The 14,610-nt window shown below is 34.9% G+C and overlaps 1 protein-coding gene across 1 annotated transcript; it reads right to left on the minus strand.

Moving 5' to 3' along the window:
* Window positions 1–3,689: 3,689 nt before the first annotated feature.
* On the minus strand, window positions 3,690–7,626 carry oser1 (oxidative stress responsive serine-rich 1). Its single transcript, XM_073852328.1, has 4 exons — window positions 7,331–7,626; window positions 6,755–6,860; window positions 6,544–6,654; window positions 3,690–4,856 (listed from the first exon to the last, which is right to left on the minus strand). The coding sequence occupies exons 2-4, from the start codon at window positions 6,838–6,840 to the stop codon at window positions 4,154–4,156; spliced, it is 900 nt and encodes a 299-aa protein (XP_073708429.1). The 5' UTR covers window positions 6,841–6,860; window positions 7,331–7,626; the 3' UTR covers window positions 3,690–4,153.
* Window positions 7,627–14,610: the final 6,984 nt, after the last annotated feature.

The raw sequence follows: 14,610 nt of genomic DNA on the forward strand, positions 1-14,610 counted from the left end.
AAGGCTTGATTATTAGGCAAACTGGTTAGCTGGCCAGCTTTTGTTGACTGGCAACATCCAACAGACTCTTTTGTGTGTTTCCATAGCTTTTCTTGGTATGCTTTGATGCAGTTCCCCCTTTGTAGAAATCCATACAACCTTACAAGTCATTCTCACAGGAGCAGAGAGACAGAACTGAAATCAGTAAACCAGAAAAAAAGTGGGCGGATTGTTGAATTAGAGTCAGACTTATGTTTAAACACAAAGCAAATGTTACAGATAAGTTCGAGATGACTTATGTCATGACGTATAACATGTGGGTTATTTACGGAGGCTTTGTGACGTGGTTAGAAACACAATGTATGCCTCTCTGGAATGCCCTTTAGGGCGTCTCTCTCGCCCTCTGTCAGGAACAAAGTCACCTGACCGGCCCATGTGCGCTGAGCTAAAAAAAAAAGTACACATGGGAATTTTTCAGGAGTAAGTCAGGTGAATGTCTAGTATTTACATGGTTATTTTCCCCTCCCTCTCGTGCTTTCTGTATGTTTACATAATACTTAGATCTGAGAGACGAAGTCCATAATAGTTGTGAATAGTTGATTTTTGAATATATAATTACATCCGAACTTAAAGGATTACTCCACTTCCAAAATAAAAATTTCCTGATAATTTACTCACCCCCATGTCATCCGAGATGTTCATGTCTTTCTTTCTTCAGTCTCAAAGAAATTATGTTTTTTGAGGAAAACATTCCAGGATTGTTCTCCATAAAGTGGACTTAAATGGTGCTCAACGGATTGAAGGTTAAAAATGCAGTTTTAGTGCAGCTTCAAAGGGCTCTAAACGATCCCAGCTGAGGAATAAGGGTCTTATCTAGTGAAATTATCTGATATTCTCTAAACATAAAATTACAATTTATATATATTTTAACCTCAAATGCGCATGCATACTCTGTGCACTCTAGTTTTATACAGTTAGGGTATGTCGAAAAACTCCCATCTTTTCTTATTCAACTTCAAAATCATCTCACATGGATGTTTCACCTTTTTTTGTAAAGGCCGTTTGACCTTTACGTTCACTTTGTAAACACTGGGTCGGTACTTCTGCAGTGATATAGGGCATTTGTGGTTAAAGAGTGTATAAATATTCATTTTTTTAAGAAAGACCTTTATTCCTCGGCTGGAATCGTTTAGAGCCCTTTGAAGCTGCATTGAAACTGCATTCTTAACCTTCAATCCGTTGAGCACCATTGAAGTCCACTATACCGAGATAAATCCTGGAATGTTTTCCTCAAAAAACTTAATTTCTTCGCGACATGAACATTGACTTGGATGACATTGGGGTGAGTAAATTATCAGGAATTTTTTATTCTGGAAGTGGAATAATCCTTTAAAATCCCCAAAATGGAATTTCGCTGAAAATGCACTCACCCTCAGGACATCAAAGATGCAGATGAGTTTCTTTATGAGAACAGATTTGGAGAAATTCAGCATTACATCACTTGCTCACCAATGGATCAACTGCAGTGAATGGGTGCCATCAGAATGAGCTGATAAAAACATCACAATAATCCACAAGTAATTCACCACTCCAGTCCATCAGTTAACATCTCATAAAGCAAAAATATTTGTGTTTCTAAGAAACAAATCCATTATTAAGGTGTTTAAACTTTTAAACTCTAGCTTGCAGAGAAAATACGAGTCTTCTCTTCATAAAGTTATCAGCTGGTCTGAAACAGGAGAGGAATATTCACAGATCAAGCACGGTTTACAAGCAAAAACGGTCCAAAACAAAAATTTACTAACAAATATGTCAGTGGATTTTGATGGGAGAGGACAACAGGTGATTGACTTTTTCACTTGATGAAGCGTTATTATATATTATGGATTTATATTTAGTCTATATTTAGTCCAGGATTTGTTTCTTACAAACATGCAGCTTTTCACTTCACGAGACATTAATTGGTGGACTGGAGTGATATGGATTAATTGACTGTGATGTTTTTCATCAGCTGTTTGGACTCTCATTCTGACGGCACCCATTCACTGCAACGTGTCATCAATTGGACATATTTGCGCCACTGAACCGAAGAAAACTCGCATATTTTGCTGATTATTGCTGCTGAAAATAGTCCGTTGTTATCTTGTTTTGGACTGTACTAATCAGTTGGACCGGGAAAAACATTTGCAGTATTACAGACTGCCAAAATGTTAACAAATCAAAGAGAAGAATAGGAACAAAAGGCATTTGTAGTTGGCCAAACTGAGCCAGGATTTCCAGGGCAAGAATCTTGACAACATTTGTGTTTGTTCTTATCATTTCCTGTCAAGTAGGTGAAATATATACTAATAATACTGCTTGTGCATATCTTAACTACCTAATACATTTACCCCCGGTTTCACAGACAAGGTTTAAGTATAGTCCTAGACTAAAATGTAAGTCTAAAGTGTTTCAACTGAAATAAAATTGCACTGATTGATCTTAAAATATATCAGTGCTTTTGTTTTGTCTCAAAATGCACACCAGTAATGTTTTTTTTTTCTAAGCATGTTTATAAAAATTACTTAAATGTTCTAATTGAACTATGGCCTAATCCTGGCTTAGTCTAAGCCATATCTGTGAAACTGGGCCTTAGTTTGTTAAAATATTGCACTCTTTCCTGCTTACTAAGTCCTTCTCTATATGATTTAGCAGCTTCCACATGGGTTTTCTGTGCTTTAAATTAGCAGAACAATGTATTCAGTAGTACATTAACCATGCAATCCACGCTGTTGTTTACATCTGAGTATGGCCATTATGGCCGCGCATCCGGTTAACTGACCAAACCGCGATTTAAGTGCAAACCATCTATTGGTGAGCAAGTGATGTAATGCTAAAATTCCTCCAAAAGCCACATTTATGACCACAAGATCAAAATTCCAACTTTACAATCTAAAAATAAAAACCAAATTTGTTTCTAGGATGTTCTACAGATGTTGTGGTTGGTTTGTATTATTTTGGGTCGCACAGAGATTTCTTTATGTGGTTAATTGAGATCTCTATTGACTATTTTTCCCGTGTCATAAACAATAAGGAAAAATCATCTGCTGGTGAACAGGCTACTTTATATGCAAAAGTTGTTGCTGTCTAAAATCTTTGTGTGGTTTTTAGTGGCTTCATGAGATATTACTAGAAGAGCATGAAATAAGAAGTTCGCTTACCGATATAAAACTTCACTTCAGCAGACCTTCAGTATGGGGAGTGAAGTGAATAAATGGTGCAGTGCTTCCCCCTAGTGGCTGTTACAGCATTACCATAACAATTACGTCAGAAAACGATTACACAATCATGCAGTACTAGTTACAACACTGGATTGGCAGGTCATGTTTCATTCCAGCTTATTTTTGGTGATTCAGAAGAAATGCATCGTTTTAAAGAGGAAGCTCCTACCTTATGTAACACAGCTTTTTCATATTAGCAAGTAAAAACAAAAATTGCATGTTATTTGCTTGATGAACATGTGCAAGTATTGTAACTACAGTACTGTTACATTATATCTCCTTTGAGTTGTTTAATGTATAATGTTCTTTAAAAGTGAAGCTAAGTTATAAGCATTTTTTTTTTACTTATTAGAAAACCTTTTTTAATGCCTTAAAGCAGAATTTATATGAATGTATTAGAAATATCCTGTAGAAGCAAGTTGCAAAACAAGACGTCCAAGACAACAAATGTCATGAACAATCCCCAAAAAGCCGTTTTATTGAGAAACAAGATGACATCACATCCTTGTCACGGTGAACAGAATTATTACTTGGCATGTGTAAGTTTGCATATATCAGTGAAATCAAACCTGCAGTCTCTGGGACAGACCTTTGGCAACTTCAAAATGTAAACCAAACATAACAGTTATCACGAAATCAAACTAAGAAAACAGAGTAGTAAATCACAGAATGAGTCATGCTCCCATGATTCTTAGTCATCACATGTTACCCGGATGTTCTGGAGAAAGAACAAACATCATAACAAATCCTCAATACGACAATAAAGTAGAATTGCTTTTAGATAACATCTTCATTACTACTTTTTATTTATTTATTTTTTAAATAAATCAATTGTTTTTCTTTTTTTATTCCTCTTAAAAGTACCCCGAATCCATCTTTCGTAATGCTTCAATTTGCTTCATTAAATTTAATTTTCAGGTGTACATCATCTCAGCCATGTGCGACATCTTTTTCGGGATGTAAAGGTAATATTCCATGTATCCGGAAAGGTCCTCTATCGTGATGTCATCCACGTAGGCGCGGGCCTGTTCGGAACAAGAGCGAGGGGAGCTGGACGTCCCATTGGAAGTTCTGCTGTTGGGTGAACTGTCCTGAGGGCTGGGAAGCTTCCGCTCGCATTCGGAGATCACGTCTCGAAGGCCGGTGAATGAGTAAACCTCGACCCCCTGCCAACCGGGACACTGGCATTCCTGCTGCCCACACGGGCACTGACCGGCCTCCTGCAACTTGGACAGAGTTTGAAAGTCAGACGGAACTGCATTACCTTCGCCCGCCTCCTGAGATCCCGGCCCACATCCTAAAGCGAGCCTGTTTTCGGGTGCGTTCTCGTCATCCGAGGGCATTCTGGGACTGAGGGGCGATTCCTGACCCTTTGGAGACGGGAGGTGGGTTTCGTAGCCGACGACACCGAATACAGTGGAGCACGGAGCTGAGAATGCTACTTCGTTCTTGGCGGCGCCAGTGTCGTCGGGCTCTGGTGGGGTCTTGTGTTTGAGGTGTGCGGGTGGAGGAGACATTTTGCTGCAGTAGGTAAACTTCGGAGGATGAAGGATCGGAGATTTTGATCGTCGACGTCGCTGGCTTCTCACAACTCCTCTGGATGACTTTCTTGTGCAGCTACAGTTTTAATAAAGGTGAAAATATTAAAACATTTTCCATCTAATTGATGCATTAATTTCTAAGGCTTCTAAATGATCAAAACATGCTGAAAAACCTGTGCACAATCTACATGCCTTCTGTCGTCTGATTGATAGTTCATACTTTTTTTAGCAAGTAAAAAACATAAACCCATACATTTTCAGCTTGTGGTTTACATGTTTTTGCTTTGAAATCTTTACATGTAAGAATAAACATTATCACTTTTATACTGTTAGTAATATTTCAACATTCACTTGACCCAAGCAACCTCATCTTTCAAGCATTGCATTATGTTTGGAAACTACAGAGGTCCCACAAATTCTTTAGTTTTAAAGCATTTGTGTATTTGAACCCTTTCCGACAATGACTGTATGATTTTGAGATCCATCTTTTCACACTGAGGACAACTGAGGGACTCATATGCAACTATTACAGAAGGTACAAACACTTACTGATGCTCCAGAAGGAAAACGATGCATTTAGAGCTGGGGGTGAAAACTTTTGAACTGAATGAAGATGTGTACATTTTTCTTATTTTGCCTAAATATCATATTTTTTTTCATTTAGCACTGCCGTTCGAAAGCTACAGAAGACACTTAGATGATACCCAAAAGACAAAATGAGTTAAATTTTCCCTGATCTAAAAAATTTTCAATGCATTGTGTTCACTTCTGAAGCATCAGTGAGCGTTTGAACCTTCTGTAATAGATGCTGTAACAAGTAGAATTAGGTACTGCTCCTTTAAGGCAGAACACGCTCTCTTACTTCCTCATTGAAAAGGGAATGATAGAAGGAGCGTGAGCGGTGAACATGTCATGTATGCGTGTAAAGCCTGTTTATATTTCTGTTGCTCTTTGAGTTTATTTCTGGTCAGTAACGCAGTTGTTAGTCGAGTGGTTTTGCAAACTACACCATGTGTGCGTAGGATTGACTATGCTGTTAATAAAGAGTCACTGTGTAATTTCAGACACGTGAGTCTCTGCTTACTCTTGTCTACAGCTACTCGGACAAGCTATCCGGCCTCCCTGATAAAAGCGTGACAATGCATAGGAGTCCCTCAGTTGTCCTCAGTGTGAAAAATCATACAGTCATTGTTGAAAAGTGTTCAAATACACAAAAATGCTGAAAAAACAAAAAATTTGTGGAACCTGAAGGATTTTTTTTGAAGAACAGCCGCTAGTTAAACTATTCACGACAAACAAGGAAATCTTAAACATCCATCACTAAATTAAAAAAAAAACACAGATGTGGATCATTTAGGTAACAACACAGTATTAAGAATGAAGTCTATGTAAACTTTTAAATGGGGTAATTTTTATAAATTAAACTATTATTTTCTCTTGCATTTTGTATGATACCTCTTATTTTGGTAAAATAATTAACATTTTGCAGATTCTGCAAGGTGTATGTAAACTTTTGACCTCAACTGCAATCTTAAATCGCATGTTTTTGCTTAGTTTGGGCCTTTAAATAAAATGGAAGTGTTTTTTCCTCCATTTTCTAATCTATCATACTACATAAGCCATTAAGGCATGGAGTATCAAATGATGCACAGCAGAAAACATATGTAGTCTAAACTTTCTAAATCTTCCATAAACTGTGCTATTTAAAACAGTTTTCTAACTATTAATATATGTCCCGCTTTACATGGTTAACCTGTCCTTACCCAAGCCAGTTATCTTTCGAGGAGCTCATCTTGGATTTGGCTCCTTCCGGACTGCTTCGAGCAACCAATCTGGAAGCCAAAGACTCAGAGACGCGGACTGTGGATGTGGAGCTGCAAAGGAATACACACAATTACCCAGACAGCACAAAAACCCCTCTCTGACAAAACTTGTCAAACAAACTAGACGAAACAAAATCAAAAGATAACAAACCTTTCAGCATCCACACGCAGTTTCTTAAAAGCGGTCTGTAGTGTCTCCTCTTCACACTCCTTTCCTACTTTCTCCACAGCAGCCATGATGTTAGACAGCCTTAAAACTGAAACCAAAAGCATAGAAGAATACAAGTGAGCCACAATAGCAAACACACCCATTTACAGTATATTAGTAATTATAACACTCAATAGCTTTATTTTAACCCACTCAAGTACTTTCCAAGCAATTAGAACAATACCTTAATACCCTGGTTGAACTTTATTTAAGCATTTAGAATAACCTCTACAGAAAGGTTACAAAGAACTAATTGAGGACGATGTTATGTAATACTACCTTACTCACAAGACTTCAGGTACAAACTAACATAATAATTATCTACATCATTCATATTATCACATTGAAGCAGTTGACAAGTTGTGATTCATGTTATTAAACACTGGTCACATGAACACATCGTATTATGAAGCTTAGCTTAGCATTGTGCCCAGCCCATTCGCGCGGCTTACATTAAGGTCTACTTTGTTTTAACAAAATATCAGCAATAAAAACAGACCATTAGAAAAATATACTTACGGCCAAAGGACCCAAATCCGTGTAAACCCCGGACATACAGGTGTTTGTTTCTCCTTTTATGAGGGTGTGTGTTCACAAAGCTAACAGGCTAACCTTAGCCAGCCAGTGTGCAGCGACGAAATCTGTGAGAAAATCCGCTTCAAATTGCCCGATGACAAGCTGTCGACGGGCATAACGTGATCTAGATATTATGTCAGCACGGTCAATACTCAGAAATAACAGAAGAAATCAATAAACCATACACAATATTCTAGATGTTTCCCTCGCTAGTCTCTTGTTTACACTTAACCACTCAGAGTGACTCTGCAACAACGCAGATTTTGATGACGTAGTGCACGTACACACAAACGTCAGCCGATTACGAATATGCGTATAGAAACTTCTCGTGTCGTGCTTTTAATTTATTTTCTTAGGTGATGCAATATGTTTTGTAATGATGTAATATTTTAATGGCATTATTAGTGTTTTTATTAGGTATTAAACATGTACAAATACAGCCAGCGACACAAAAAGGTTAAAAATGTAAGAAAATATAATTTTCACGCTTATATAATGTTTATATAATTTTTTTTTTCTTCTGATATTATTATGTAAAAATGTACCTGGACACTAAACGATGAACATCATATAGTTTTGGGTGCTGGCAATGAATAATCGCGATTAATCGTATCCAAAATAAGTTTTTGTGAGCATAATATATATGTGTGTATTGTGTATATTTGTTCTACATATATAAAGACAAACACATGCAGTATACATTTTGAAAATATTTACATGCATTGACATAATCTATATTATATATAAATACACTACCGTTCAAAAGTTTGGGGTCAGTACATTTTTATTGTTTCTTTTTTTCTTTCTTTTTTTTAAAAGAAATTAATACTTTTATTCACCAAGGATGTATTAAGTTAATAATTAAAAGTTTATTAAAAGTTAATAATAAATGATTTACATTGTTATAAAATATTTATATGTTGAATAAACACTGTACTTTTTAATTTTTTTTAACTTTTTAAAAACTTTTTCACAGGTTCCAAAAAATATTTGGCAGCACAACTGTTGATATTATCCAACATTGATCATTCTAATAATAAATCAGCATTAGAATGATTTCTGAAGGATCATGTGACACTTAAGACTGGAGTAACAGCTGATAAAAAATCAGCTTTTCATCACAGGAATAAATTCTATTTTAAAGTATGTTAAAATAAAAAACATTATTTTATATTGTAAAAACATTTAGCAATATTACGGTTTTTTTTCTGTATTTTTAATCAAATAAATGCAGCCTTGATGAGCATAAGAGACTTCTTTAAAGACTAGTATAAATCTTACTGACCCCAAACTTTTGAACGGTAGTGGATATTTCATATATAAACATTTTTCTTAAATGTATACATGTATGCATGTGTGTGTATTTATATTTACATAATACATATACACAGTAAACACACATATATTATGTACACAAAAACATTTATTTTGGATGCGATTAATCGTTGCCCAGTATTAATAATGTTTTTTTTTTTTTTCTGTTAATAGGCACTGTTGTGTATTTCTACAAGCACTACAAACTGCTAAAGCACTGCACTGCTAAATGGCGTCCTCTTGTGGTGATGAAGTGATTTGTTTTGGGCCTCCATATGTGCACCTTGCAAATCCTGTTAGTAGTTGAAAACAGGAAGCCTGGAGTTGTAAAGTAGCCAGACACAAAATGCATTATAAAAATGGAATTTATAGCAAGGCTGCAATGGTGGAACAGCTTGTATTACTGTACAAAAAAACATAACCAGATGCAAAGCACATTAAAGCAAGATCCCTGGGGAATGGAAAACCTTTGGTGAGTTCTTGTTTACTCTTTTCCCCATATGTGCATGATTTTATGTTTGGAGAAAGCCATATGAAGCCCTACAAACCTCAGTGTCTGGTTCTGTCTGTTAAATGTGGCGGATGTGTGCAGGATTTCATACACTGGCCAAGTGTTTTGGCACAAATACTTTACATAAGAATAAAAATGCATTTTATCATCCTCTTGTTCTTGTATGCATGTTTGTGTTTGATCTTGCAGCCAATTTAACGATGTCTGAAAGGAAATGAGCTGTGTAATTCTAGGCCCAGCATGTTCAAGCCTTTAATTTGCTATGGCAAGACTTTTAAAGTAAAGTAAGATTTAAAAAAAAAAAAAAAAAAAAAAAAAAACACTGTTCACACATACAGTTACTAGACAATTTTCTGGACTATTAATATTAAACAATTTGATAAGGGAATAATTTGTTCAGGCAAATATTTTTAAGATAGAAAGTGGGACCTTTTCATGGACCAAGGTTTTTTTTTACTTTATTATAAAAAAAGAAATTGTTTTGAAAATTTCAATTAAATATAATTTAAATACAAATCAAATATTTATGAAAAATATCATTAAATATTTATGAAAGTCTAAAACTTTTAAAGTATTTTTGTGATGTAAACAAATATGTTAAGTTAATATTACTAATTGAAATATTGTTATATATAATGCCTCTAATGTTTAGGCATTGTCAACCTTTTGTTTAAACCCTTCTTATATTTATTTTTGAATTTATTTACAAAAGCCTGAGCCTATATATATATATATATATATATATATATATATATATATATATATATATATATATATATGTGTGTGTGTGTGTGTGTGTAGTGTTTATAATATTATTATGATTAATTTAAAGTATGTTATGTAATGCTTCTAATGCTTTGCCATTTTCAACATTTTATTTAAACCGTTAAATATTTAAATATATTAACTTAATCTATAAATTAATTTATTTATAACAGTCTGAGACTTCTGGAAAACAGTTTATGATGTAAACTTATTATAAATGTATTATATTAACTTATTATATTATATTTTTGCTTTGACACAACTTGTATTGTAAAAAGCGCTGTATAAATAATCTTGACTATACAGATAATGCTTTGGCATTGTCAATGATTTATTTGTAATATGATTATTATTTCTTATATGTTTTTTTTTTTTTTTTTTTTTTTAATCTGAGGCTTTGAAATTATTTCTTATTTCACTTCACTAATATAGCCTATACTTGTTCTAATATTTTGGCATTTTTTTTTACAATTGCAAATCAAATATCTTGATTATGTGATTTTGTTATGGTTAATATTAGTGCTAGACTTTGGAAGACCCGACTGATACAAATGATTTAGTGCCTTTTGTTTTTGTAGAGTTTCATATGTGTACAATATTATATGCATATTTTGATTCACGAGTTTGTTGTAGCCTGCAGATGGCGCTGTAGTGCCGTTAAACTCATTCATCCTGGAGAACAGGAATTTTTAAACAACGGCACCCCTTGCAATCATGCACCCCTTTTCATGTGTTGAAAAGATTATCTGTTCTCTGCAGTAATCAGGAACGTGGTTCCTCCTGCTCCAGAAAATTCCTAATGTTATTGAACATTATCCCATATATCAAGTTACATTGTTACACACAATCAGGAATCCTGGGCTTCACAATTACAGCTGATGGAGGACAGTGTAGCCTAGCTTGAAAGATTGATTTTCAAAAGCCCAGAGAGTAGCAATCATAATCATTATGAGCCGTGATGAAGCGTTTCGAGGTTATCTGTTGTGTAATTTCCTCTAGTCCAGTAAGGACACACGCGGCATTGTTGAGCTCCTGCGCTTGAGCCTTCATTCTAGTCGAAACGCTTGTGAAAACAAACGTGAGCTTTATAAACCGTCATTTCTCAATTTATAGAAATGTCAAAGCATGGAGCATACAGACTCTATTCATGAACACAATGGCAGCCTTTTCTTCCTGTGCTTTGGCCCTGGAGGAGGGATTTTACGCTTTCTCTTTAAAATCAGCACATTTAAGCTCTCTCGTGGATGTCAAGGTTGAGCTGAATGTAAAAATCTTTCCTGCCCACATACTGTACATTCACTCAATACAGAAGAGTTGTGTTGTGGGGTTGCTAGGCTTCTGGTTGCTAGTTCTGGCCTGTTGCTAGTGCATTGCAAGGGTGTTTCTGGGTGGTTAACTAGGGGATTGCTAAGGTGACCTGGTTATTTGTTAGGAATTTCTAAATAGGTGATAGCTACTTTGTTCTGGGTGATTGCTGAGGTGTTGCTAGGGTGTTCTGGGTGGTTGTTAAGGCATTGATAGTGTGTTCTAAATGATTACTAAGGTGAACTGAGTAATTAATTTTCCAAATACTAGGTTGGTAATTGCTAAGGAGTTTTTGGTGATTGCTAAGGTGTTGTTTATTGTTAGGGTATTCTATGTGGTCAATAGAATGTTATTGAGGTGTTCTGGGTGGTTGCTTGGGCAAGTGATTGCAAATGGGTAAAGCTAGTGCATATAGAGGTTGTTTTTAGGGTGTTTTATGTGGTTGCTAAGGAGTTGCTATTGTGTTCTAAAGCAGTTGCTAGAATTTGTAGAATGTTGTGAGTTGTTGCTACATTGATCTGGGTGGCTGTTTACTGGCAAAAGTATAAAGAGCCCAACTTATGTCTATTTTCTGGTCTATACATATTTTTGGCTCACATCTCTCCCTCATTATAACTTTAGAGATTTTTTTTCTTTTTTATTATTATTTATTTTGATTGTAAAAGTAATAGCACATTTCTATGGAGTTAAATCAATGACACATATAGTTGCAAAACAATTTAAGTTTTGCAAAAGAAAATGAAAGAAAAAAAATGTTTTTTTGCAAACAAAAATGAAGAATTGCTAAAGAAAATGAAAATTGTGAGAAACAAAGTTTTGCAAACAAAAATAAAGAATAGCAAAATATAAACGAAACGGGGCAAAGGCAAATGATTTTGCAAAAAGCAATGACATTTTCATTTGAAATTGCAAAAAGCAATTGCATTTTATTTGCAAAAAGCTAAATTTTTTCTCAGTACTTCCATTTTGTTTTGCAATAATTCAGTACATTTGTAAGTATATTTGGCATTGATTTGACTGACTCCATACATTTCTTCTTCCACAATATGAATTGAGTTAATCTTAGGTATGAGCAACAATATAGTGTTCTGTTCAGCACCACTAATTAAATAAAACTGAACCCCCAAGCACTTTATTTAGTTGGGTTAGTATAAGGTTCAATCTTCTACATGGACGTCTGATGATTCAGTTTCTGCATACCTAAATAAACACAATTTATTAAAGACTATTTTATAGAATGACCAAGCTCCAAGTAAATAAAGACAGGGAACAGTTACTATGAAAACACAGGGTTATAAAAAAGTGACTTAACTGCCTTGCATGGACAATTTCAACTCTACGTTCTTCACTAGCTGGAGAAATATTCAGTTATATTATTTTTGGCTACTGAGGGGGTAATCAGAAATAAACATTAAATGAAAGGTTGCATTTTACAAGCATGTCCTGAGCGCAATCACAATTTATAATTCACTTGTGACTGTTTGTGCTTGGTTCCAGAGTAAAAAAAAATTGATGGTCCTGCTTTGCAGACAACAGGAATGGGGAAAATATTCACTCTTAGTCTGTCTGATAAAGTTTGATGTCTGTAATATGACCTTCCAGTTGTTCTTAAGGAGTAAAAAAAGTTACTTTTTGCTTTGAGAAGCCTTTTTGAAATATTTTGATATTCTATATCTTCTGGGAAATTCAGCTGTATAATACCTCAGTGCTCTCAAAATATTATCTGATATTAATAAAGCTGAATTTCCATTCCATTCCTTCAACAAACCAAGATCGCCAAGCCAATATTGTTGGAGTAAAGAGGCTATAAATATAAAATAATATAATTGGCCGCCTTGATGAATAAAATTATGGTAGTTGTTTTTCTGTTCTCATGACTTTAAATTAGTCTAGTTTTTTTTTTTTTTTTTTTTTTTTTTTTTGAAAGCAAGATTTTTGTTTTTATTTAAGTTATTAAAAGCAAGATAGTTTTTTGGTAATCTCTGAGAAACTTTTTTACTTTTTAAAGCAATAGTTTACACAATAATGAAAATTCTTTCATTTATTTCTTTAATTCAAATAAAAAAACTGAAATCACTACAGAAATAGTCCATATGACATGTGTTCTGATATTTAATTCATATTATTTATAGATCTGCTATAAGCATAATTGTAATTTAAAAATCCAAAAATCCAGAAATCATTATTAATTCATCTTTCCTTATGCAATGGCTCTCAAAACTCAAATGAGGTATTATGCTGCACCAGTTGGGAATCAAACTGGTTTAATAACGTGCTGCTGTGTTTGACAAAATCAAAGTTATACCACAAGTAATATCAACTGTGCACCTCCCATAAGCAATAGAATAAATGAATGAATAAATAAACAAATAACCCTTAGTTAAAGCAAAAATAGCAATATTTGCTTTACGTTTGTTGGTCAAATTAACCTGTATATTGCATACTGGAGTATTTTCACTTATCTGTGCTAGTGAACAAAGCAGCTGATGTTGGAATGCTCTCCAACCCTTCAAACAAGTGGCTCCTAAGAGCCCACACACCCACAGCTGCCGGTCAGACCTACGTGAACACGCTCATATACATGTGAGTGCGCACGCTGGGCTGGGGTGTAGCAGAAAGGATTATTGACTATGAAAGCGGACCTGCTTCCTGAGAGGAAAGAGATTCCCACAGGAATACCAGCATACTGCCACAAAGAGGAGGTACAGGGAAACGAGAGCCAGAGAGATGAGGGTCTACTCTGGACTTAGAGGTTTGTCCCTTGAAATGTCATTTTGGCCCACAGGAAAGGAAAATCCCAAATGGGATCTGTATCTTGTTTCTCCTAGATAGAGACAAGCCACTTACCAGAAAATATCAGTCAAACGTCAAAAATCTCAATAAAAATATTTCTCATCAAATTCTTTCAAGTCTAAATAATATCCACTGATAGGCACATTGCATTTTCTGTTAAAACCTCACTATGTAACTTTTGTCCCTCTAGCGGCTGAAGCACACAACTACAAGTTACTCGCGGAGGAACATTGTTTTAGGAGTTTCTTGAGTTGTGCTTTGGCTCCGCTATTCTGCATGGATGAATCTGATTGATTGAGTCTCACTGCTGTTCTCATGTTTATAGATATCAAAACTCTCCCAATAATGAACGAATCTGAAAATTACGTTTTATTAACAAGTAGCCTAGTTTATATTTCATTGTTGTTGTGACTTGAATTGAAAAAATTGAAATCAGTTTGTTACAAAAGTTTGGCAACGCTGACATTAAAGATAAATATGGCTGTTAATATCAGCTAATGTTGGTAAATATAAGATTTCAAGGCTGTTTATCACC

This window comes from Garra rufa, chromosome 12 (genome assembly GCF_049309525.1).
Source record: "Garra rufa chromosome 12, GarRuf1.0, whole genome shotgun sequence".
Lineage (NCBI taxonomy): Eukaryota > Metazoa > Chordata > Actinopteri > Cypriniformes > Cyprinidae > Garra > Garra rufa.